We start from the raw sequence: 26098 nt of genomic DNA, 5'->3' as shown, positions 1-26098 counted from the left end.
TTGATCCATCATGAATACAATACAATAAGTGGTATAGAAAATGGATAGAAGGATGGATGTTCGATTGATGGATGGATGGATGGATGTATCGATAGATAAAACTGTTTCCAGAGATTTAGCTTCTGTTTTTTCATATCACAAGGTACAAATTTTGAGATTTCACAGAGAAGTTACTCGAGCCCTCACCTGTCCGAAAGAGCCCTTCCCAATCAACGAGTCTATCTCATAGCGGTCCAGCCACTTTTCTCCATTTTTAACGATGTAATCATAATTGTCATCATCATAGCCATCATTGTAGACTTTCCTCTCCTTCTTAGTACTGCTATCTTCAGGAGGAACCTGCTGGGCCCGCCGCTTCTTCTTTGTATAATACACCTGAGGACAAAGGAAGCTTAGTATCTCAAAGCACGATAAGTTAAGTTAATTATTTTCTCCTTCTGCATTGCATTAATAACAAGTATTATTCATTTTATGGTAGTATTTTATATTATAACATTATTAAATCATTTGTTTGATACTGTTTAATTTTGCATTAACTTTAGTTGAATAAAGTGTTTAACATTTCCTGTTTTGATTAGGTTTTTGTAAGCATCATTCACTGTTAATAGTGGTTCTCTTCCTGATTTTTTGATTGATATGAAACTAGTTTGCATTATCAACCCAATTTTAATAAGTCAGAACAAACAAACATGAATTATATGAATAAACATGGGGAAAATAATTCAATTAGAACACAGCAACCGAGGCAACTACTCTAGGCATGTACAATATGTATGTACAGAATTTAAGTAGTGATCACATTTGCTTCTTGAGCCCAAAAATCTGAAATACAATAATAATAAACAAGTTTTATTTATATCATAAACCAGAAATATAAACAAGAAAACACAAAAAGTGGAGGTGAATATGTACTGTATAGGTTTCTATTTCCGGTCTCATACCTCATTAATGTGCTTGTATGTTTTGATGAGGTCTACAGAGAGTTTCCGCAATGGGGCACTGGCAGGGTCTCTGAAACTAGGGGGGATCCTCCGCTGGAGTATGGTCATATCAGACAGCACCTGTGAGGAATAGCAACACGTTATCACTCAAGTCATGGAAAAAGCATAACATTAGTCTTCAAAAATTTTTTTCATTTTTATTCAATGTTGGTTCACCTCTCTATACAGGTCAATGAAAAGTAGATCAACAGGAGCCATCATTTCATTATTTTGAACAAGTGAAATGAATCAAATGTTCTATTCTAATACTAGTTAAGCACCAAGCATGAGTTGTCATCATTAGCCTGTGAAACATTAAGGTAAGGCGTGCAGTCTACTTTGCAGGTAACAGGTAAGAGTGAGTGATATGGATTAAAATGCAAATCTTGAAACAGATACATACACAACGATAACGATATACATACTGTATAACCCAATACTCGATTTTTCCATATATAAGAAACTACTGTATATGAAATCTTGTTTCTTATGCCCATGTAAAGTAGTGGACCAACAGACAGAAAATGGTATCACAGACTGACATTTTTTTTTTTTTTATAAAGACCTGATCTATGCTATTTTATTGTATCAGAGGAGAACAAAGACTGTTGATGTTTATCTACCATTACTATATCAGGGTGGATGGCTATCACCAGTTTGTCAGTCTGGATCACCTTGATTCTGGGACCTCTAATCCATACTCGGAACAGATGTTATGGTACACTATTCCTGCTACCAGATTACGCCACTCCATGTATGCCTTGCTTGCCAGCATCTTACACCCTTCTGTGATGTGTTGGGGCTTCTTAGTACAGCCTACACCGAGAATGGTAGACCCCGGCCTCTATTGATCTTGTGTTTAGGGCATGTTCTTGTGCTGCCATGATTGGCATTTCAATGTCAAATATAAAAGATATATCACTATATCACAACTCTAGTAGCATGTACTTACAAGTGATTGACATAGGCCATTTCCAAATCCTTGTTCATTGACACTTACAGTATAAACACAACTGTCAGTGACGACAAGTTTATGTTGCATCATGAGACCAGTGAGTCTTATAGAATATCATTATTAGCAGCAAGTAGACAGAAGCATAATTAATTGTAGTTGTACATCAAATTTTAGTTTTACAATTAGTTTTCAAATTATGTTTCTGTTTGTAAAAAATAAATTAAAACATATATTATGTTTCCCTCCCAGAAAAATGTACAAAAAGCCCTCTAGAATCACATGGCGTTGGGGAGGGACTAGGCATATACAGTAGCCTATGTCATATTAAAACAATGGTTCTCTTATTTTAATGCAGAATTACAGCCTTGAGGCGCAATGAAAACTAATACATTGCTGCTCAATAATAACACTAAATGATTGGACTAATCTGAGCATGTCTGCCAGTACACCAGGAGAAACCCAATCATTAGCTTTTTGTAAAAACACATATTCCTACACAGTAGATTTAAAGACATACAAAATGATTGGAAGAACAAGAGAGAGGACTCGATTAAACGCAACCTAATTTTCTATTAAAATGTTATGAATGTTCAGGAAGTTCTTCTATAAGGAAGAAAACACTGCAGAACCAAGGAACACAGCAACCGCAAGGACCCTAAGCAGTTTTTGAGACCAACCTTTCAACAAATATATGGGCGTAAACTGCACGGTAATTCTGACTGAAAAGACAGCAGGAGTAAACAAGATTCCATATGACCGTGAATGTCAGTCTTGTCAGTGATGGTATTGACTCATGCCATGTTCCTCTGCCAAATATATTTTTGGCAGGACAGGACCACTGCATTACCTGCTGCTGTTCGGCCATGGAGTGGATGGAGCTGAAGGAGGGGTGTGTATGTGTGTGCTGGCTGGTCATGGCTGGCTCAGCGAGGGAGAAGCCCTGGGCAGTAGAGGAGGAGGAGGAGGAGGAGGAGGAGGAGGTGGAGGTGGGCGGACATCCTGAGCTGCTTACACCTGAAGAAGAGTAAAACAAGAGACATGATTTAAATAGGGAATCCCCAACATTGTAGTCATTCAGTACGCTTCAATGTCATGAAAAAAATAAAAACAAGTAAAGAGTATTTGTGTTTAGAAAATTAATTAAAAAACACTCATAATCTGTATCTTATTTTTGTTTTAAGGCAGTGCTTGTCAATTAATTTTTTGCAAAGCCCACCCTCCAAGGAAAGAGACACTCCCCCATTCCGCCACTCCCACTCGCTGCGGTGATTATGAATGAAAGCATTATTTATTAAAAATGTATGCCAAAAATTGTATCTTTTTAAGATAACCCACTTAAATCAACTTCCAGCAAACAACTTTACTTTTTACAGGTTTTATAAAGGTTACAGCATATTCTGAATCGAAAAAAAAACAAAAAAAAAAACAGCTTACAGTGCATCAAAGTGACTAAAATAAAAAAAATATCAGTCCTTATTCAAACATTTTTGACCAACTAAACCATTTGATGCGGAAAGAATAAATAACAATGAATGTAATTTGATCAGAAACATTAATATCAATATCTTAAAACATTTTATCCTGAAGAACATGTTGTTGACAGCAGTAGTTAAAGTTTAGAACTCGCACTTTGAGGCTGCCTCTTACTGGCTTAAACCTGGAAATGGATTTTTCGTCAGTTGAAAGCTTCAATGCATTTGATAAACCGTATCTGGCGACTTCAGCACTACACGCAATTCTGCACCGAAACCAGTGGCCGAGACTGGCCACTCGTAAAATAAACTTTTGAGTGTACAATGGAAGCGAGCATAGGACAGTTGATCCTGTTCCAATTGACTGGTGACTGTTTTAATCAGAGGTCTCCCTATCGAATATTCATATTGGACATCGGTCCGATCGGCAAAAAAGGATCGCGTTATATTGCTACACATCTCAAAATTCCAATATCAGCATACATTCCAGTTTCCAGTCCATTCCAGTTTTTGCTCTTTTACTCCCTCATGCCTACTGTTGCTGTCTATCAATTATTGTTTGAATAATATTATTTGCTCAAGTCTCTTCTAATATTTCTTACTACAAAATAAATAAAAGCATCCACCATTCGTGTTGATATCGTAATAGATCAATATTGCACGGTACTCTTTGCTGCACAGTCGGTATCAGATCAGAAGTGAAAAAGTTGCAACACTACTAGTTTTGATGTAGAAGCAAAAGCAGACAGGGCAAGCAAGCCCGAGACAAACCAGGGGCAGGCTGTTCTAGAACCGTTGATAGAAAAGTGCCTTATATCTCCTGGCTGGTTTGGGAGCACATTAGGATACCTCAGAAGAGAGAGCTGCTAGCTGAAGTGGCTGGGGGACAATGAAGTCTGAGATTTTCTTCCCTTTAAGATCCTGCTGTTGCAACCTGACCTAGGATAACCTGAAGAAAATGGATGGATGGATAGATAGATGAATGAATGATTTTTTTCAGACCTGATGGCCCTAATTTAAGTTGCGGCCCACGATGAAAATGACTTAACACCCCTGCCATTAAATAGTACTGATTTAGTACAGCTAAACAGATACTGCTCATTAACGTAGGACATTAGATTTTTATTGTTTGTGAAATGTTCTAATTGTATGGTCATATTAGTGGTATTTACTTTTTAAAAGACGGTGAATCATTTGAACTTTTTTCGTGTTATACAGTACATATTGTGTGGTCCTTGTGTGAGTCTGCTACTTGATACCCATGAGGCTTCTTTTCTGATGCAAAACTGCAAATACAGTACACTAAAATTATATTACGTTTTAAACGTGTCGATGCCTAATTTTGATCGTCCATCTTAGTTGTATCAGTTGTTTTGACGGAACTAGATTTTTAGTACAACTCAAGCGCAACTCATTTAAAAAATCGTGTTGATATTCTGCAAATGTGTACTACTGTTTGCAATAAATAAACATGTTAATTAAACAGATAATGCTAAATTTTGTGATCAAATCATGGATCTGTGATTGTTTTATACTTGCTAATGGGTGACTGGTCCATAAAATCCTCATTGTTTAAATAATCTTTTACTGTTTGTGTCAAAAACTAATTCCTTGTTTTTTTTTCTCCAAGAAAATACCAAATAAATTGTGCCATACAATTAATTCACACTTTTAAAAAGAGGTCAAAATGCTGGAGGAAAAAAAGGAGTACTACTACAAATGTCATAAATTAACTGAGGTAAGAATGGTGCTCTTGCACTTCCAAAAGTACGACTAGAACTATGCACAGCTTCAGAGAAGCAGAAGGTCTGCTTCGAAAACAAATTCATTGAAACGTTAAGGACCTACTTTGTAAAAGTAATTTTTGACAGCGTTGGCAAGTAGTCGGTTGTCAAGTGTCCTGCTTCCAAAAAAGAAGGTCAGAGGAAGCACACAGCAGGCTATGCTGGGCCATTGAGGCCAGAATTAGACCTGCATACACCCAGATTGTAAACCTGAGCTGCTGCGTGTTAAAAACTTTTTTTTTTATGTCTACTTAGAAATAGGAATTGGATTCAGTCAAAATCAAACCATTTTGTAATGCAGCTTAAATGCTCAGTTAAGAGTTATCATAACTTAATTGCCCTTTTTCCCCCCCAAAGGGCTCAAAGTTATGAATTAGTCATTTATAGAAATGTAAATTTAAAATATATATAAAACCATTCAGCAGTGGTGAACAGCAATACTGTATGTATTCATTCACATGCATTCTGATCTTGCATGAAAATGCAGAGAAAGAATTATCCAATCAGTGTCTGAGAGTCACTGTTGTGCTGCTTTGGGTCCTGGCCTGCTTACAGACGTGACACTGCTGAAGAGAGAAAATATCTGCCTAGTACTGAGAAATTGGCACCGTGTCTTTAAGAGGCTGAAAAGCACTCACAGAACTTCCTCACTCTGACATCCCCCTTCTTGCGCTGCCATTGGTTGGGCCCCTCTCTTTCTCCGTCAGCTGATTGGCTGCTGGTATCTAAGGGCTGGCCGGCCAGCACTCTATAAATAAACTCTGTGCTGTCTCAGCAACCAGCCTACAACACTCATTAGCTACTTCTCTTCCTCCTCTCCCCTGCTATGCATGGAGCTTCCAATAGCAGGGCTGGCTCTCAGTGGCAGGCTGCTACACTCTCCCCTAGCAACCCAACCCACCCTACCCTACAAGCCACTCTTCTCCTCCCCCTTTCTTTCATCATCATCCTTCCTTCTTTCTCAAACATCTTCTCGAAGTCTGCCCTCTCGCTTTATCCTCATCCAAATCCATAAAAGAAGTGATTCCTCACTTCAGTCTTCCCTTCTATACAACTTCAAACAGCATTTTTTTTTCTAAAATAGTCTCCACAGGTGCTGTGAAGATGCACAAGAATGCGACACTATTTAGGACACCATCGGAAAGCCACTTCTGAAAGTATGTCAACGCACAGAAGTCAGAAGCAATGTTTTCATTAGAAAAAAAAAAAAGTAGCTCGCCGAGTACCCTCCATCATGATTGACATTACATACTCTATAAGTGTTCATACAAAAATAAACAAGGCAGAATTTTATTAATATTACCGAAGACAATAACAATATACAGTGAGTGTACCACTCACACAGAATATCAAACAGATTTACTTCAATAGTGGCTACATCAAAATGCATTGTGTATCAAAATCAAACAAAAAATAATGAGAGAAAAACATATAAAAGGCTGTCTGAATCACTATGAGTAGAAATCTACACTTTATCCAAAATTTTAATGCCTACTTTATGGAGAAGCAGAAAACAATTGTTCCTCAAATAAGTGGGTTCTTGGGGCTGCCCCCACAATTCAAGGGAAATTCAACCCAAAAAAGTTCTATACAATAACATGTTCTATGTATTCCCATTAGTCTAAACACAAAATTCTGACAAATATTGCAATTGTGGAAAATGAATAAAGCAGCAAATTCCATTCTTTTTTTAATCTCTCTCAGGGAGTAGCCATTTTACCACTTGCTCAAGGGCTCAGGTAATGACCAATAACTCCATTGAGTGTGAGTCCTGCTTTCCAGAAAATGAACAAGTTGACAGATAACACTACCTTGTGTTGATGATGTATGGTAACAATCACAAATGTAAATGGAAGTTTATAGTTTGGAAAGTTTTTACAATTTATTTCATCGAAGGACATGGCAATGAAAGTAAGAAAGGCCTTAATAATTTTTATTTTTTTTATTTATTTTTTTTCCCCCTCTGTTAGCACCTGCTCGGTTTGCTCTTGTTATAACACTGTCTTTGCTTGGACAAAAGAACCATGACGAGCAGTGCGCTATCAACAAATTATTTTAAACCAAATGATAACGGTCAGCCATTATCAAGCAAAGATTAAAGGTCATGGAAGAAAAAGAGAATGGAAGCTTTTAACCATATTACGATGTTAATTTCTCATCATAAACACCTCTGAAGTGACGTTTATCTTTATCGGTGCATTTTTCTAAGAATTCCTTGCTTCTTCTTCGCGCTCAGCAGCGGCCCCGCCCGAACAGATAAGGGACGTCCGTTCTTGCGTCTCTATGTAATATCTCATAGCACCTCTACACCGCCTCCATACTGCCCGGTCAGCATAAAAACACGCCGACATGATGTGTTATTATTTTTTGACTTTTTTTTTTTTTTTTTCACAGTCGGCCAACTAAACAACAACGTTTCATTTACTATTTAAAATGATTTTATTCTAGAACATTTCAAAGTGGCAACAATGTGTTTGGAAGCACACAATTGCACAAACATTTTTCTTCTGCTACTAAACTCGTAGGTTTCTCGGGGTACTGTTTACATGTACTTTTGAGTTTCTTGACTTAAATCATAGCTGTGCAATTTTATATAGGTTTTTTCTACTTTGGAACAACGTCATTAAGGGGCAGAGGCAACCACACAGTAGGAGGCGCGGTTTCAGTCAACAAGACGTTTCACTTCCTGGTTAGAAATGTCACAGCCCCATAAAAACTCATATTCCAACAGAAATTAAATCGACAATGTGCCAAAGATAACATTTCATTATTTATATGCATACGTATATTCAACTGCAGAATGTTGAAAAAACTATGATACAAGGCCTTTAAACGAGTACTGTATTGCCCACGACCATCAGCCGACTTCTCTCCAAAAAGTGCTAAACTCTTTCATCCAATCACAAATGACATTTGTTTACCTTCATGGCCTTGTAGACAATTGCAAATGACAGGACTCATGAATAATTTGCTCAGCGCAATTGTAGGCTTAAAATAATATATATTTTTTCTCTTTTCCAGTACAATTAGCAGGGCTCCTCTCCATTTGGATTTTCAAAATTCCATATCCTAATTTCCAGGCTTCTAAGTATTTTCCCCACATGTAAATAAAACATATACCGTGTTTACACGAAATTCTGAACAGCAAATACCTCTTAATGCAATGTGAACATAGAATTTCTATGCAACACAGGAGTCAGGACAAACTTTGGTCTTAACTTTGGATATAAAATTAACCCTTTGAAAAAACAACACACGATGGGCCTTAAAAGTCACCGGAACATTGCAGTTGTCATGGAATTAATAGTGACCTGAAAAATTACATAGTCAGGACCAAGTGATGAACGTTTCTGTAATGTTCCATTGAAATCCCTTCAGCAGATTTTGAGTTTAAATTCAAAGTATAAAAGTTTATTGACAACGATGGATGGTAGTAGATCACATGAACTAGAAAGTGTCCAACACTTAAGTAAAAGAAATGACCAGACTGCATGTGGGAAGTATCAAAGTGAGAACCACCAAAGAATTCTTCTTCACACATATGCGCGCACACACACACACACACACACACACACACACACACAGGCTGCCTATCAATAAGCTAATAGAGGTAGGATGGTTGCTCTCACATGGACTGTGCTTGACCTGGCATAAAATATGATCTTGGATTGATTATAATTACTTAGGAAAATAGATAACAAAATTTGTAATTTAGAAAACTGTATTTTGGAACAATCATACTATTGTGGAAACATAAACATTTTCCATACAATATTTTTTATTTTACATACTATTTAAAGGGAGTATGTGTAATTTTTCGCACGTGCCTGTGGGAGCTTTAGGGGCATTACGGTAAATGCAGCAATATACACTCGTCCTCTGGCTGTCCGTAGCTACAACAGACATGGCAACCTCTGGAGGAGTGCCACCCCTCTATGTAATTTAATTTAATGATAACTAGACCGACGATTATATTTAAAACTTACTATTGGTTGCTAAAACCACATTTATTTGCAAGTTTTTGAAATTTATAATTAAATGTATTCATTTTTAATCAAAAAGTCTAAACAGTGTCACTTTAATACCTGGAAACTGATCAAATGTTTTGCTACATTGCCATACTTTTCAAACTTGACTACCACACTGGGAATTGCTGAACTAGATTAAAGAAAGTAAAACATTATTCATCAGGCCAATAGACAATACACACATACAATCGCACACTTAACAATTAAAATGATAAAAGCACAAAAAAAAACAAAATCTCACACTCATTGAGCAACACCTCAAATGAAGACAAAGGGCAATCCAACTGAAGTGTCGGACAGACCAGTGTTTCCCAACTGCTGAGCAAAGTAAACTATTTTGGATCAAACACGCAAAAAAATGAAAAGTTGCTATTTGCGTCCCGTTTATGAAGCATACACCACATTTTTTAAAAGCAATTAATTAACTGCACTGAGTCATCAAAGAGACAAAACGAGAGCAGAAAAAAAAATCTTAATTCTGTACTTAGTGGGCCAAGTCTATTTTGAACAAAAGCTATAACTGTAACTTGCTGCTAAGGCTAATTTTTAATTAATGCTTATCACTGATATATTACTATATTACATAATATTCTCATATTGTTATTATTCTTATTATTACTACAGTGAAAACTAGGAAAACCTGATGTGCTAGAGAGAAAAACGAAGGTGGATTGGTGCCGCTATGTAAGTCCGTGCAAATTCAATGTAGCGAAACGGTGCATGGCAAAAACCTGCATTTGCTATTAGAGAATATGCATTTGCGAAAGTAGCAAAAAGGTTAATAGGATTAATCATAACAAGAAAGTGATAGTTTTAAAGTGTCCTCATTATTCCTTAGGTGGTAGCCCATTTTGTATCTTGTGTAGTATCTCTAAAAAATACTCTGGACTTTACACTACAGCGCTATCCTTACCTTGCATTTTTCTACATTTATTGTACTCGAGTAAAATATTATAATTACTTCTATTTACTTTCTGGAATTTGCCTTATTTGCCCCGAAGGTGGCCAACAGGAAGATTTCCCATTTCCATGGCAACACATTGGGAATGATTGCTCACAGCAGTCTTTGACCAGGTTGGGGACCACAATGAGGAGGAGGTGCCAGACTAAGTATTGTTCTTCAACATGCTACTGAGGCTCCTCATTGTTAAATAATGAGTTAAAATATTTTGTTCATAAATTATGTCATGTTTGCCATTTTAAATCTTCACATATGCCAACAGAAACAATTATTTTCCAATCACTGAAAGATTTGCAAAGGCCAAACATACTCACCAAGTAAATAGACAAGATGAACTGTACTATAAGGCAACATTCAAAGCATTGAATGAGCAAACAAACATCTCCTACAGTATTTACAAGAAGCAGCTTCCGGCGGCCAAATTCCAAACCCATCAAACCTGAAAGGGTGACGACAAGAGATATGCTATAAAGCCACACAATCAATATTCATAGAGAAATACAGTCTGACTCTGTTCATGATTCCTTGCACTCTAACACATAAACACGATTAATAGATGTTATCTTCCAATTGTAATTTTTTTTATGTTGTGGTGTTAATAAGTATGGGATACACTGATTCAGCTATAACACATTAAATGATCATTCACGCATGAATTTAAAAGTAACTTATTTTAATAATTATACCACAGACTTGACTTTCTGGGCTGTTCCTATTTTCCTGTTCTCCACAACTATTCTCTAAAATGCCACCTTGAGCACCATATAGAGTCCACCAAGTCCACCATTAATCATTTATCATTATTTTTAGTACATTTACATTTGTAAGTTCATAATTGTTTTGTGTTTACACAATTACTGGGGTGCTCTATTGATTTGCTGATAGACTACTTCCATTCATAAAATAAATAAGAAGGCGCAGAATGTGTAGGGGTTGAATCTCTTAACTTTAAGGTCTGTTGTGCAGGACCTGAAAGCAACAGCAGCATATCACTGGTCATGAGAATAATCAAAATTTGATCAAATTAAAATTTCCATTAATCTATAATATTTGTCAGTCCACATATGTGGATGTAATTTTCAAAAATAATAACAAGGGGACCGCCATTGGCATTGTTGGCTAGTCGCTTTTTTTTTTTTCGAAAAACAGCTGCGAAAAAAAGTGCAAACACGTTAAGTGAAGCAACAAGTGGTAATGTGGCACTGGCAACCGTATTTGCTCTGGCTACTAATGGTTAGCATGTATTGCCAACACACATCCAAATCAAAATAAAATAACTAATGAGAACATAAGTTATGTTTTATTTGAACTCGAGGACTTGCACGGAGGAAGGGGGTTAGCATGTATGCCTCAAAGTTCAGAGGTCCCGAGTTCGAGTCCGGCTCCGGCCTTCCTGTGTGGCGCTTGCATGCTCACCCCGTGCACGTGTTGCCCTTCTCTGGGCACTCGGATTTCACATTCCCCAAAGCATGCATGGTAGGTATATTGGGACACTCCAAATTGCCCTTAGGTGTGTTTGTAAGTGTGAATGATTGTTTGTCTATGTGTGCCCTGCGATTGGCTTGCAGTTCAAAATATCCGCTGCCTACCGCCCGGTGACGACTGATATAGGCTGAGAGGATATCCTAGCAAGGATAAGCAGCTAGGAAAATAAATAAATAATTAAACAGATGGATGGACGAATGGACTTAGTCAGGGCCAATAGGAACCTGTAGGAACCAGAGGTGGCTTATAGGCCAGGCAATAACCAGCTAAGGAAAACCATTTTGAAAAGAATGATGCTGATCAGAAAATGTGAGAAAGCAGTGGCAACAAATTGTTTAATCTTTGACTCCAAATACCAAGAAAATGATTTTATTCTTTATAAATTAGACAATATAAAACCATTAATATATTTTAGAACATTAGATGAGAATTGCTACTAGTTATAAGGATTACCAGAGGTTGCTGTTTAATGCTATTTTTTTTCCCCAGACACCAGCACCCAAAAGTAATTAAGTATTCAGCATTGGCAAAAAATGTTCATTTTCTTCTGTTTCATGTTTACCAGTGAGCACATGTTTGGCTAAATGTAGACTATACCATTGAGTAGAGATTGACCGATTGTTTTTTTCATTGTGCTGATCATTCATGATTAACAACACCGATAACAGCTATTTAGAGTCAGTTATTAATTTTCAGTCCAGGCGTTGAAAAGAGTAAAGGCAACTCTAAACTTTTTTCAAATGCATTTAAAATGATGTTTAATGATCAACTTTTCAAATTGCAAAAAGTCTGGGTCTTTTTTTTTTTTTTTTAAAAACCTTAGAGAAGACAAAACATGAATGCTTATTCAAGGAGATCCCAGTATTATCAGCACGCCTTCAAAGGTTGAACTGAAACTAGAGTAATTAGTCACTTGTAAATACATTGCTAGTTTTCTACAGTAAAAGAACTTTTACAATTTTTCTGATCAACTAAAATATACTCACTTATCTTTGTTTCAATTTTACTCTAAAAGATACAGAAAATTTCCTGGGTTAGGAGCATCGGTTATAGTTTTACAGTAAAATTTAAATAGTTCCCACAAGATAACACAGTTTTATATTGATCTTTTATTGGACATCATATTTTTACAAAAGCCTGATGCCGATATTTGTCAAAATGCAGACTATCGCTGTCGATAATTTGGCTCGGCCGATATTGGGCATATCCCCACATTTGAGGATCCAATGGCTCGTCACTGGAGCAGTACCCTCAGAGAAACACCATGATACCATTTACTGTATATGGTAGAAATGCGAGAGTCCTACTATTCACTTTTTTTTTTTCTTTTTTTTTAAGAGGATAATAAAAGCACACGAGGTGACAAGCCATTGAACCCTTAAAATGTACAAATTTAACTTTTTCTGCCAGTGTGAGAAACAGTCACCTGAATTGTGTAGCTGGGAATTATTTTTAAAATTTACATGCTAATACAGCAAAAAAAAAAAAACAAACAAACAAAAAAACGGACCTATTATAATATTAATAAACCTAAGATGGTTTAGCATGTGATAATGCAAAGTTCATTTATATAAACAAAAGAAACGGGAGAAGGATGACAAAATTCTAATGAAACTGTATAGTGATTCTATCCCAAGCTGTGGTCACAAGACTCACTGTCCAGATCACCACTGCCACTCTTTACAGTCTGATTTGTATACAGCCATTCATAAGAGGCATGCCAAATTTTTATGAATGAGGTTGACACATTCTGCATTGTGCCTCTGCTTTTTACATTTAGATATCATTCTTCAGCATTTACTTCAGCATAAAGTAACATTTGTTTAAAATTACAGATCAAATGCATAACAGCTAAATTTAGCCATGAAACTGACTTTGTACTATATACATTTGGCGCTTTGTATTCATGGCCGTGGGTATACATGCATAACATGGCCAATTTGCCAAGAAAGGTCACACAAATGGATTTTAAAAAATCTTTAAATAACTTAAATCCCCAAGACATTGAAATGCAACTAGATTAGTTACCCAATATCAATCAGACCTTGTCTCTGTCTTTTTTTTTTTTTCTCGTCACAAAGCAAATTCACTGACGAGCTTCACCACACAGCAGTGCAGCCTTTGGAAACCGCAGGGGATCTTCCTTTTTAGATGCTCATTCATCACCATGGTGATGCCATGAAAGAGATTTTTGCAGTGTATTAAATATTTTGGGTGAAATGTGACCCGACTTTCAGACTTTTGCTTACACCGATTAGTCATCACACTTCATCACCAACAATGCTTTTGTGCACATCACGGATGATGATGATTACCACTGCTGCATGTAAGTCACAGACAAGGATTACAGCCAGTACGTTAAGTGTGACATGTGGCAGGTTCAAGAGAAAAACAAAGGACCAATCAAATAAATGACTCCATCCGTCCATTAACTACCACTTCATCCGAGGTCAGGTCGCACGGGCAGCAGTTTCAGCAGGGAAGCTCAGACTTTCCTCTCTCCGACCATTTCTTTTAGTTCTCGGGGTGTTCTCAGGCCAGCCAAGAGAAATAGTCTCTCCAGCATATCCTGGGTCGTCTCAGGGGTCTCCTACCAGTGGGAAAAGGCCAGAACACTTCACCAGGGAGGCGCCCGAGGCAACCTAACCAGATGCCTGAGCCGCATCAGCTGGCTCCTCTCAACACAAAGGACCAACAGCTCTACTCCGAGTCCCTCACGGATGACAGAACTTCTCAATCTATCTCTAAGAGGACAGCCCGGACATCTTGCAGTGGAAATTCATTTTGGCTGCTTGTATCCACGATCTCATTCTTCCAATCACAAACCACAGCTTGTGACCATAGGTGAGGGCGGGAACGTTGATCGACCAGTAAATCGAGAGCTTTGCCTTTGGGCTCAGCTCTTCCTTTACCACGAAAGACCATTACAGAGGGCGCATCACATTAAACGCTGCAGCAATCCACCTGTCATCTCCCATTCTATCCTACCCTCATGAACAAGACCCTAAGAGTCTTACTTGACTCATTGTACATTAACTTAAGGGTTGGCAATTTTGATCATTGATGTTTTTATGACTAGTATTTAACTAATTTGGGTTGCTCCAGTATAAACACATATGCGCTTACATATACAGAAAGAACTTCTATAATTTTCTGTACACTCACACACATTGTTTCCTGTCTTTATTTTGGTCACACTATTTGACTGTCACACATGACAAGGAACCATTGAACAGACTGTGATGATGTTGAATGTCTGATTTGGCTTCTGAGGCATACTAAATTTGAATACAGAAGAATACACATACTATTGGATTGGAACCCACAAATGTGTATAATTACATAATCTGTGTTTTTGAAATGGCAATTAATTACATATAGATTTGTACTTTTTGCTGACTGGTCCTCATCGTTGGTGAATAAAGTGGGTACTCCAGTCCACTTTACTTGAGAAAGCCGTCAGATGACTCTGCACACTTTGATTCTGACAGCCTGACAGTTGCTGTTTTGCTGCTGAAAGCAGAGGACCTCACGATCCTTGCTGCTTTGAAAAAAATCGTTGAAGGCAGTGGTTCTCAAATGGGGGTACGGGTACTCCTGGGGGTACTTGAGGGACTTCAGAGGGTAGTCAACAGTTTTCAAACAAACATGCAAAGGAGGACGTTTTGTTTCCTATTTTTCTGTGGACAAATATTTATTTATAATTATTTCTTTGTGAGAGCAGAGTAAACACTTTATGTCAATTTTTTTTGTGGAAAAATATTTATTAATAATTATTTGTTTTTGATAACATCTCTTCTATCCAAAAGAGGACACTTTATGTTGATTATTATATTGTGGACGAACACACACGAAGTTTGAATTTTTGATAAACTTTAATAAACCAGACACTGATTGAATGTTTTGAGTGTTCTATTCATTAATCAAAGTATTTATTTGTTTATTCATTGATTAATTCTACCCCCAAAATGCTTTGCACTGATTAGAGCGTACTTGGCTGAAAACATTTCCACAAGTACAGGAATATCACCGAAAAAAGGTTGAGAACCACAGTTTTAACAAACCAGGCTGCCTCAAATGTGTGTTCTGTGGTTCTGACTGATATCACTTCAGCTTGACCAAAATGAATGGGGAGACAGTTATCTAAAATATCATTAAATATTTAACTAGAAAATTGTTGATTATCAAAAAAATAAGTGAATAAAAGTTTGTCAATTTTAAGTAAGTGGACATTGGTTATTTGGTCTTTTGTGTTTAAATTTGCTTTTCACAGCGAAAAATACCATATATATTTAATTTGTTCATTACAGTCACAGTATTCGCAGCCCTAAAGAAGAAAAATAGTATGCTCCAATTCTTTCAAATCACCTGTGGCAATATTTTGGTTTTCCATTTGAAGACAGTAAATATTGGCAGATATGACAAACACGGTTTAAAAACAAAACAAAACAAACAAAAAAAAAAAACGCAACTTGCAAGAGCTATATACATTTTGTTAAACTACATTGTTATTAGGAAAGAACACAGCTGTGGCTGAAAAATGAAGCTGGTTCTTGGCTCTTTTATATTTACCTTTGCAAACGAGAAAACTAAATCATTAATTTCTGGCAGATTATGTTTACTTCAACTTGCAAAAAAAAAATTAAAATGAAAAGGTGAACTCTCGACTGCGGTTCACAGACAATTTCACCACATTTAAGTTCAGTTGGTCACATAAAATGATTCTCAAAAATTTAATCAATCAGCCAGAACTAATACAGCCCTTTAGAAGTAGGGCTGCACAATGAATCGAATTTTAATCACGATCAAGATATTGGCTGCCACGATTAATTAAGATGATCCTTGGTGATATTAACATTAAAACGTGCCCGCTATCCGCGCGGTTCCACGCGTCGAATGACGGAATTTTGGCAACCGTGTGGAGTCTGCGCAGCCAGATCTTCCGCATAACCTTCCGAAATTTCTTCACCCTCCGGAAAACATGCCGGACGAACCGTTGCCTATGGAAGTTCGACAGTACAAACCCCGGATTCGAAAAAGGAGCTACTAGGACATAAATACCGTACACAACTCCTAGTGAGCACGCAAAAAAAAAAAAAAAAAAAAGGTTGGAAGACGCTAAAGTTGGCTTCACTGCGCCCTCCCTTGCTTTCAGTTTTCAATCCCACCTTAAAAGATGGCAATGTTTTGCATTACAAAAGCCTCTGCTTTTTAATCACCCGAATATATGATTTACCAGTGTGAGATGGCATTGAGTTCCTCACCTAATTCCATACATATACTATGCTAGCTGTCAATTGAGACCCATTTTGAAAAAGACAATTGGCAAAAAAAATTGAATTCAGTTTGAAATGACTGAAAATGACATTTTGACTGCTAATTGATTAAAATTTCCTTAAAAGTAAATAATGTGCTTGGTTCTAAGTAGGCTTTATTTTTTTCATTGGTTATAACTCAAGAAGGTTGGCTGTGTTGCCCTGTGTGCCAAGTTTTTGCCATGTCGTGATTGTGTTTTATGTATTTACTTATTTTAGTTTATTATTATTTGGAAGTATCAAGCATTGAAGCCTTGTTTATATACTGCTTGTTAAAAAAAAAGAGCAATAAAGAGACATGTTTGACCAAACATACTGATGAATAATCGTGATTCATAATTGGGATTTCAATATTGACCAAAATAATCATTCTTATTATTTTGGACATAATCGTGCAGCCCTACTTAGAAGGTATTTAATAGGGCAGAAAGTTTGATGTACATGCTCCATAGATGCTTTTTTTTACTCTGATCTGGCTCAATCCCACGAGGCCACAGCTATCTGGAAGTTGGAAACCACTGGTGCACAGTATGGAAATGTCTAAAACCAATTTGCAACAGTGCAACTTAAAATCAGAGATGAAAGCCAGCATTATGGTTGCTTTGTATAAGAATAACTTATGGTAGATAACTAATACTGTGTGAGTGAACGCCTCACATATCAAAAATGTTGCGTGTGTGATGTGATTTGTTTTCACAAAACCAGGCTTATTTAAAAAAAAAAAAAGATGAAAATTGACAAAGATAAAGTTATTTGAATATTGACATGATTAAATCCCTTGATTTGAGAAAGACTTTAAAAGTTTTGGCAAATTCTTTTAATGGTGCAGATCATCCCTTATTTTCATACATTGATTTAAATCTTTAGCCTACTGGGAAAGTAAAGACCTTAAAGGGACAATGTGTAATGGTTTTTGAAATACAAGGGATGCACTCAGATTTGTGAGCTGCCACCGATACAAATGTTGCTTTTTTTAACTCGATGCCTAATTTGTTATTTTTTTGGTGGATAGATTTAGTCTTTCTGTCATACATCCCCTAATTGCTTGCAGACTGTTTTATTTATTCATTTACTTTTAATTGAATTGGTTATCAACTATAATCAAGCAGGTTGCGAACTGCTACCCAGGTGGCATACGTGTTTTAGTAAACCTTCTCCTAGCATAATCCTATAAATCCAAGAAGGAAAAAAATATTAAATACATCTCAAGGTTATAACAAATACACAATATTCAAGCTTGAGTCAAACATGACATACACCAGGGGTCAGCAACCTGCGGCTAAGGAGCCGCATCTGGCTCTTTCATCCTTATGTTGCGGCTCTCTGTGGTTTGGGAAAATGAACAATGCTTGGTTCAGTTCGACGATGTGGACGGCGTAACAAGCGTTGCATTTTAATTGCAGTCAATGACGTTAGTGTGATTGGGTGATATAGCGAGATCTTAAGATGTGTTTGGTGTGACAAGACACGAAACATGCCGCGAGACAGCCAATCAGTTTCAGGGAGCTAAAACAGGAAACAGAAATTTAGCGTGACCTTCCAGATTAAAAACACATTTTCAGAACAAGATACTGTATAACTGAACATTAAAAGCTGAAGCTCAAAGAATTCCTAACACAAAATAAATATCTTAATGCACGTGAGCAAGGACGGACAATCTGCTAGTTATTTTCTTGATACCTAAAAGGTAACGACCTTTGTTAACAAGAACACCACTAAGAGCAAGATGACGAACAAAGAACGTAAACAGGAAATACAGCGCGGCCAGATTAAAAGCAGATATTTAAAAAAAAAAAGGCGACACATGTAAGTAAACAATACAAACGGCTATGAGTTTAAATGTTTCAGTTCTGCCTTTCAGGCAAGTTTCAGTTCATTTGTTCTCAACGACTCTTGTTTTGAAGCTATGCCTTATTTTGCCGCAAGCTGTGTAAACATATAGTGTGGTGAACTTGCGAGTGTGGGAGTTACACGGTTAGGGAAGACACGTGTATTAAATCCCTTCATCGGCAACACCTGTATGTATAATATGGTTTGTTAAATTGTTAAGGTGATATTTGAAAGCTAAAGTGACGTATGACGTTCATTTAAGGTGCTCTTTTACATCTGCTGTGAATTTGTGCTATCGAAGAACATGGCTGATTTTGGGTTACCGTCTTCATTTTCAGTTTCACTCTGCTGATGTTGATGCCAAGATGTGCATTCAAAGTTACAAACTATTATGAGGGCGTCTTGTGTCACCACTTCAGAGTTTAGCTTGCTGTCTAGCTCGCACTAAGCCTATACTTGTCTCCACAAACAGTTTCACTTTGCTGTTAAGAAATAGATTGTATTGGAATAAATGAGCTAACCAAGAAATAATATTCAAACAGAACATAAAGCAAATGGTCCGTAATCAACACAACACAAACTTTCAGCAAGTGCACAAAACAAAACTAAAAAATATAATATACAAAACATTGTATGCCCATTCATCACATACACATAAATGAATGAAAATACTGTCTCTAATGTACTAAATAACAGGTTACAAGCATTTGTGACTGATAATGCTCCCGATATGCTCAGAGATGAACCAACTGGCACACATTTTCCCCAAACCTGTAGGCAAAAAGGCCTGTTGAGCTTTTTTTTATCTGCTTGTTGGACCTGCTTTCTCAAGACTGGTATTGACTAAAGTTTCACTGAGTTGGAAAAAAAGCTGTTCACACAGACCATGCGCTTTGCTCTCACGGACTTGATTTAGCCCATGAGCCACTGATTGGGGCTCTCCATTTGTTAAGCTATGCAACATTAAATATAGCCAATACAACAATCTAAAATGTCCTGAAAAAGAAACTTACGGGTGTTCTGATCAACAAATATAAAACAAGTCAGCTAAACCTATTCACAGCAATTGAGGGACACAGTGACAGTTGTGAAGAAACACTCAAGAAAAGTCAGTGACATCACTGCCAACTTCCACAGAGCCGCAGTGACAGTATCACAATCTTCTTGACTGAGAGAATAAATACTTTATACAAATGCAAACCACGCAGCAAAAAGAACTGGAAGGCCATTTTGTACAAAGTTAGAGATGACTCACAGAAGTTATGGACTGATGAGAAAAAAAAAAAACCTCTGCCAAAGTAATGGCAAGTACGGAGAAGAAAAAAAAAAAAAAACATCTGCTCAAAACTCAAAACACAAGCTCATCTGTGAAGCATGGTGGAGAGGTAATGTCATGACCTGAATTTGCATGGCTGCTTCTAGAATGGGCTCAACAACCTTTACTGATGATGTAACTGATGACGGTAGCAGAATTAATTCTTAAGTCCACAACACCATTTACAGAAAAATGCATCCAAACTAATCAGAAGAACCATCATATATGACAGAATTTGATGGCACGGCCCCTAAGGATGGAATAGGTCGACTAAAGCCCAGAAGGTCAGCATTTTACATTTTTTTAGTCTGTCACTCATCAGTGACCCCCACCCCCTTCCTCACCTCCCGCGTCATTGTTGGTAATTGTCCTTAGGTGTGGTTGGGAGTGTGAACGGTTGTTTGTCTCTGTGTGCCCGGCAATTGGTTGACAACCAGCTCAGGATGTCCCCCGTCTACTGCCCGAAGACGGCTGGGATAGGCACCAGCAAGTCAGTGACCCTAGTAGCATATGCGGCTACAGATAATGGATGGATGGATGTAAACTGCAGTAATCTTTATGTCTCAAATATGTAAAGTATCAATACTTTTAAGATTACTGACACCAACATTGGACAATGAAAATATGATATAGAAATTTACTGTTTGGAATTGATTGTTGTACACTGACACTGTAATTATGTTCTTTTGTACTGTTTGTAATATGGGTGTTGTTTAATTATAAAAAACTCAATAAAACCCAAGTTATTACAAAAAAAGTATAAACACTTTTCACATAAAATATATATATATATATATATATATATATATATATATATATATATATATATATATATATATATATATATACATACATTCTGCTACCCACATACACTTGTATGAAATTCCTGCAGGGTAGAGGGAAGGGTGGGATGTCCTACTTCGCAGATTTCGCTTTTCGTACAAGGATTTTGATCCCCATCATATGAAAAAACGAGGTAACACTTTGCATGTTTTACACTTCAACGGTCCGAATATCTCCAAAGTTATACAAAACATTAAGTTGAATCGTTCACATGCCTGACAACCTTCTCTGAACGGGTCTTTCTTTAGAAAATTATGAACCTTTCAACAAAGGACATCAGTTAGTAACAATGTGACACTTGCACGATTAGCTCATCCAAAACAAACCCATGTCCGATGTACTCTACGCTCAACCTAGTAGGTAGTCAGGTGTCCAAAGATTTAGGATTTGGCTAAAAAATTGCGCTGTGTACAGCTAACACACAAACATCCCCACCGTTGATGAGATTAGCAGACAATGGGAGGTGCAACCTGTTGCAGCTGCTTTGTCATACTAATATAAACAAACTGCCTTGTGTAATGATACATTTAAGAAAAAAAAGCTATGTGGTACAAAACATGTGAATTAACAACTTAAAAGTCGAAACACTGATGTTGGAAATATTAGTAAGTAAAAAGTAACAAATTATATCATCTCGACTGTTTGCGGTCTAATGAGGAACGTGGATATTAGAAGAGCGAAGGTGACCTATGGCTGTGCAGACACCTGTTTTGGCCCTTGCTCCTGGTAGCAAAATTTTGATTGACCCTGGTGCGTGCACACAGAGAGAAATTCACTCATCTGCTTTACAATTTTAAAATCCATTATTATTTACTCAGTTGGTCAAGGAAGTTTTGTAAGATCCCCATCTCAAACTCATTGCATAATGCATTGCATTGCGAAACTTACATGCATTACTTTGTTAGTGTTTCTGAATCTAAAAAGTGTGCATGCGCGTGTGTGTGGGAACTGACTTTTATTGTCACGGTGAAGGGAAGAGGCAATCCAGGGTTGTGATTGGACCATTCTGCAAGGGGGCACAGTCTTGTCCTCCACAGATGATGTGATTACCATGGAAACACTTGGCAAAAGGTCAATCCAGAAGGGAAACCCAATCAATCAAATGATTTCAGGTGGGCAGCCTTTGTTGGGGGTCTTAAGTAACCTTCATGAGGTGTTTTTCAATCCCAGAGTTTGCTCAAACAGTTTATCCAACTGACTCAGTCAACCTTGAAATGGTGGGAAACCAACCAATCAAATTAAAAGGCACCGTCTTCTCTAGCTTGTTTCTTTGTTACTGTGGCTTCTAAGGCAACCAATTGGTGTACAGGCAGCTTGTCTATCTTCAGTAAAAATATAAAGGGTGTAAAGAGTTACACTATAGATATAGAGATCTCATTCTACATATATATTTTCTTTTCTATTGTTGGGGGATGTGGGAAATATTTGGTTAGCGTTTGCTTATTTCTTAGAGATGGAAGTTTGAACTGCTCCAGATTGCTGGTAATTTATTTTAGGTAGTCAAACGTAGGTCCTACTATTCTAGAATACTAAAAGAGTTCTACTGTCATGGATCCTAATGGCATGATGGCACAAATATTGACCTGGGTAGGATTAATCCAAAATAGGAAAGAAGCAGTTCATCAGACATTTTTAATTTGTAATCCACAAGGATTTTTCTGTCCAGTGCAGCCTTTAGCAATAAAATCCAGTGCAGCAGGTATTCCCAGGCTTGTACAACTTCCGTCAAAACTGTTCTGACTGATATTACTCAAATTATACATTAGACGAGGTTTGTCACACGTTTCATTGTCTGCCTTGTCTTTTGTAAAACAAAAATTGCTGTAGTTCCTTTGGAACCGGGCTCCCCCGCTTTCTGCTAAATGGGCTGATGGAAGGGGTAGAAGAGAAGGAGGGGAGTTGAATTTCTAGCTTTCTGCTTTTACCCCATCCCTCCCTCTAAAAATAGGTCCAATTACAGGCGCTTTCTGGGGGACTGTGCACTGGTCAGTGTACGACAGTGTTGAGAGAGGTTCTCTCGTCTTAAAACGTTGACACTCACTGTCATCTACTGGCAATATCACAGGCAGTGAAGACAAAGCTCCGAGAAGTCTTCAGGGTAGTGGTCACTTAGCAGCCCATTACCTGGCTACAGAGGAGGGTGGCAGGCCTCTGCCAGGAGAATGAGCCCCTTTATACACCAACAGAGAATAAAGAAAATCCCACGCAATATCCAGAAGGCTGGCTGTCAACTAACAGTTGACGAACTCGAAAAAAACAAAAGCAGTCCACTTCAGCTTGTATAGTTCCACAAAAAAAGTTCCTTAGAAAGAATATCCTTACTCGCACTGCAGCAGCGTGTCAGGCGGTGGTGAACTAGAGAAAAGAAAAATGAGTTTTCGAATCCAGGACTTGGTGCTTAATGCTGAACGCTCCTCGTGTAAGCACACAAGAACGGTAGCGATCAAGCCGCCGGTTGTGTTTCCAATCCGTTCAGCTAAACGCAAATCACTCAAGGAAGAAGTAATCGCAATCGCACTCTAAACAATCGAAAAATACTCCAGGCTCGTCTTCAAGTCCACCGAATGCAGCGAAGTTCCTGAGTTTGCTGTCAGTTACCCTGGGTGCCTTCTTGGCGCGCCTCTATCCTCCGTTTCCGCTCCCCTTTCGTGCACTTCAATATCCTAGCCTTCTTGTCTTTGTGCCTCTTCTGAACATTAAACACGTTTATTTAAGTAGTTTTTCTAATCCTTCGAGTTGGTACCCTTCAAAAAGGCAATCTCCAGTCATATTTCTTGCCCATTCCCTTTCCCTTCGGCCAGTGTTACTCCGTTACAGGGAATCTGTGCTCACATCCACGCTGCTCCCCACCCTGCGTTTGGGGCCGTACCATGTCACAGAGCGCGGGGGGTGGGGGGTGCCAGAAGGAGCGATTTAGCAGCCCCACGTATCACTGCTTTTATTAGTAAGTGTGACGTAATTCAATAAAGCTGACGATCGCGATGAGTATTCAAACTTCAGGTTTAAAAAGAACAAAACTGCAAACTGACTTTGTGGCGCGAAAATTAACAGGACAAATGCATTGGGCAAACGGGACAACAACCCTATATTTGTTCGAAGTAGCCTCTTCCAGATATACCCCTCTCTCCAGTCCTGTCCATTTATAGTAACAACGGAGTATTTTTACTGGAACTTTATATTCACATATATAGATAACATTAACTTAGACCCGTGCCACAATTTCATGAATAAACCCCAACTATATTACAAGCGCTTGCCGCAAATCTGATGACAAAAAGGGATTTTTTTTCAAAATAAAAGTGACTCAAATAAAGGGGAAATTGTAATATATTACAACTTTTTTGAAAACGAAATTCAAAATGATCACGTGAGATATACCATTTCTGAGAAACGCCTGGAGGTTTGACAACTTAACGCATCAGGTTTCCATTAGTGCATTCTGTATTGGCGCTTTTAAATAAAAACTACAATGGTTTTAGAACAAACCACGAGCATGGGAAATTATAAACGATTGTAATAATAAAAGCGGCAAGAAATAATACACAAAGCCCCTTTTTAAATTCAGTCATCTAGGTTGTTTCTACTTCTCTGTACTTAGGGTGGGGGCAGCCTCACCCTCACTCAGCACGCGCCCTCCCACAAGCTCTGTTGCTACCCGACGCCATGGCAGCTGTAACGCTATTGGCTACAGAAAGTGTAGTTCCCGGCTGTGATTGGACACCGAGTTGGACTGTGGGAGGTGACTTGGCTCGGTTTCCCAGTGTCTCTTCAAACGGCGCGATGCAGGAATGACGCGGAAATAGTTTGAGGATGTCAGGTAGAAATGTAAAGAGGGGCGCTGGGGGTGGGCAAACTGTCGGGGAGCAGCGAGGAGAGCAGGGCAAAGGGCTTCAGAGCGAACATGCTCACTAAGTGACTACAGCTGAGATGTGACTTCCCCCTCACCAACCAGCCAAAGCTAAAAGTTGTTCCTGTTGCTATCCGAGCATTCCGGCTATATCAGGCACAATGCTGCCTGGGAACAGCTCAGCGCACCAACAGTGTCATAAACCAGCTGACAGCTCCCTGGCTTAAAGGGAAATTCACCCTCAAATACAGATCACGTTGCATGGAGAAATGTGTGTCAAATTCTTGTTGATTCAGTCGCAATTTTGTCACACCGATCTTTTCAATCTTTCAAACATAAACAGTCGCTTTAAAGTGGAATGATTTGCAAGATATTGCAAGAGTCTCACCATTAAAAAAAAAAAAATCATTGTGGTGATTAATTTATAACTAACCTTTAAAACCTGAACAATCAAATGGCATTATCCTAAAATGACTATTACTAGGTAATTAATAAGGTCATGTATGTAGAAAAATCTTATTTCCTGCTTTCTGTTTACAAAGACCAGCGTTTTATCTGCCAATTCCTGCACCTTTCTTTTGCAAACAGCTTGAAACACGCACAATCATAACACTCCCGAATACTGACACACAGCTGACCAGTCATGGCTAAATTAAGACTACATGGACTAATAACGTGCTATAATTACAGATTACATTTAAAAGCAAATTTTATACGTAGCATTCAATGCCTATTCAAAATACAGTGGGAATCATGCACAGAAGTATCACATGCGTATGAAACACTTAAAGCCCAGATCAGACTGACACAGACGTCCATAGTTGCACAACAATTTGCCAAGTGTTATAATTACTGAAATTGTATTCCTTTCATGAAACTCTATTTCGTTTCCTAATTTACTCATTCCAAAATATAAATACAGTACATATATTTTTTTTTGCTAGACAGAGCAGGGGTACCTTGTTAATGGCTTTGAAGGTAATATAATTGTTCATTTGATTATTTATCACCTAGCAATAGTTTACTGTATGTACTTTTGTATTTACACAAAAAGCATGTTGCCACACCTAATTTTGTTTGTAGATATGATTACTTCATTGCATATACGATACCACATCCTCTCGCCAAGTATTTCTTTCACATGGGCGGATACGTTTGCCGTTCCAAACCTAAAAGCAGATGAGCAACAGGTGGCATAGTGTGTGAGTGTTCTTGGTCATCCCGTGGCACAAACACATAGCTAATGGACCTGGAGCCTATCCCAGCTGAATTGGGGCAAATGA

The 26098-nt window shown here is 37.8% G+C and overlaps 1 protein-coding gene across 2 annotated transcripts in view; it reads right to left on the bottom strand.

The window, feature by feature from the left end:
* dyrk1b (dual-specificity tyrosine-(Y)-phosphorylation regulated kinase 1B) overlaps positions 1–26098 on the bottom strand; it is a 54196-nt gene that overhangs the window by 10209 nt on the left and 17889 nt on the right. Inside the window, exons 1-4 of one of the 2 annotated variants that reach the window (XM_088409990.1) lie at positions 21922–23795; positions 2783–2949; positions 942–1061; positions 187–375 (exon numbers count right to left, since the gene is read on the bottom strand). In XM_088409990.1, the coding sequence (XP_088266116.1) occupies positions 187–375; positions 942–1061; positions 2783–2949; positions 21922–22021 (576 nt within the window). In that variant the 5' untranslated portion in view covers positions 22022–23795. Of the gene's footprint in view, positions 1–186; positions 376–941; positions 1062–2782; positions 2950–21921; positions 23796–26098 lie in introns of those variants that run through there. The other variant, XM_088409991.1, reaches the window with a different exon arrangement.

This window comes from Hippichthys cyanospilos, chromosome 3 (assembly GCF_059441005.1).
Source record: "Hippichthys cyanospilos isolate Australia breed blue-spotted pipefish chromosome 3, RoL_Hcya_1.0, whole genome shotgun sequence".
Taxonomy (NCBI): domain Eukaryota; kingdom Metazoa; phylum Chordata; class Actinopteri; order Syngnathiformes; family Syngnathidae; genus Hippichthys; species Hippichthys cyanospilos.
The sequence above is the reverse complement of the archived record's forward strand: the minus strand, read 5'-3'. Positions and strand labels throughout refer to the sequence as shown.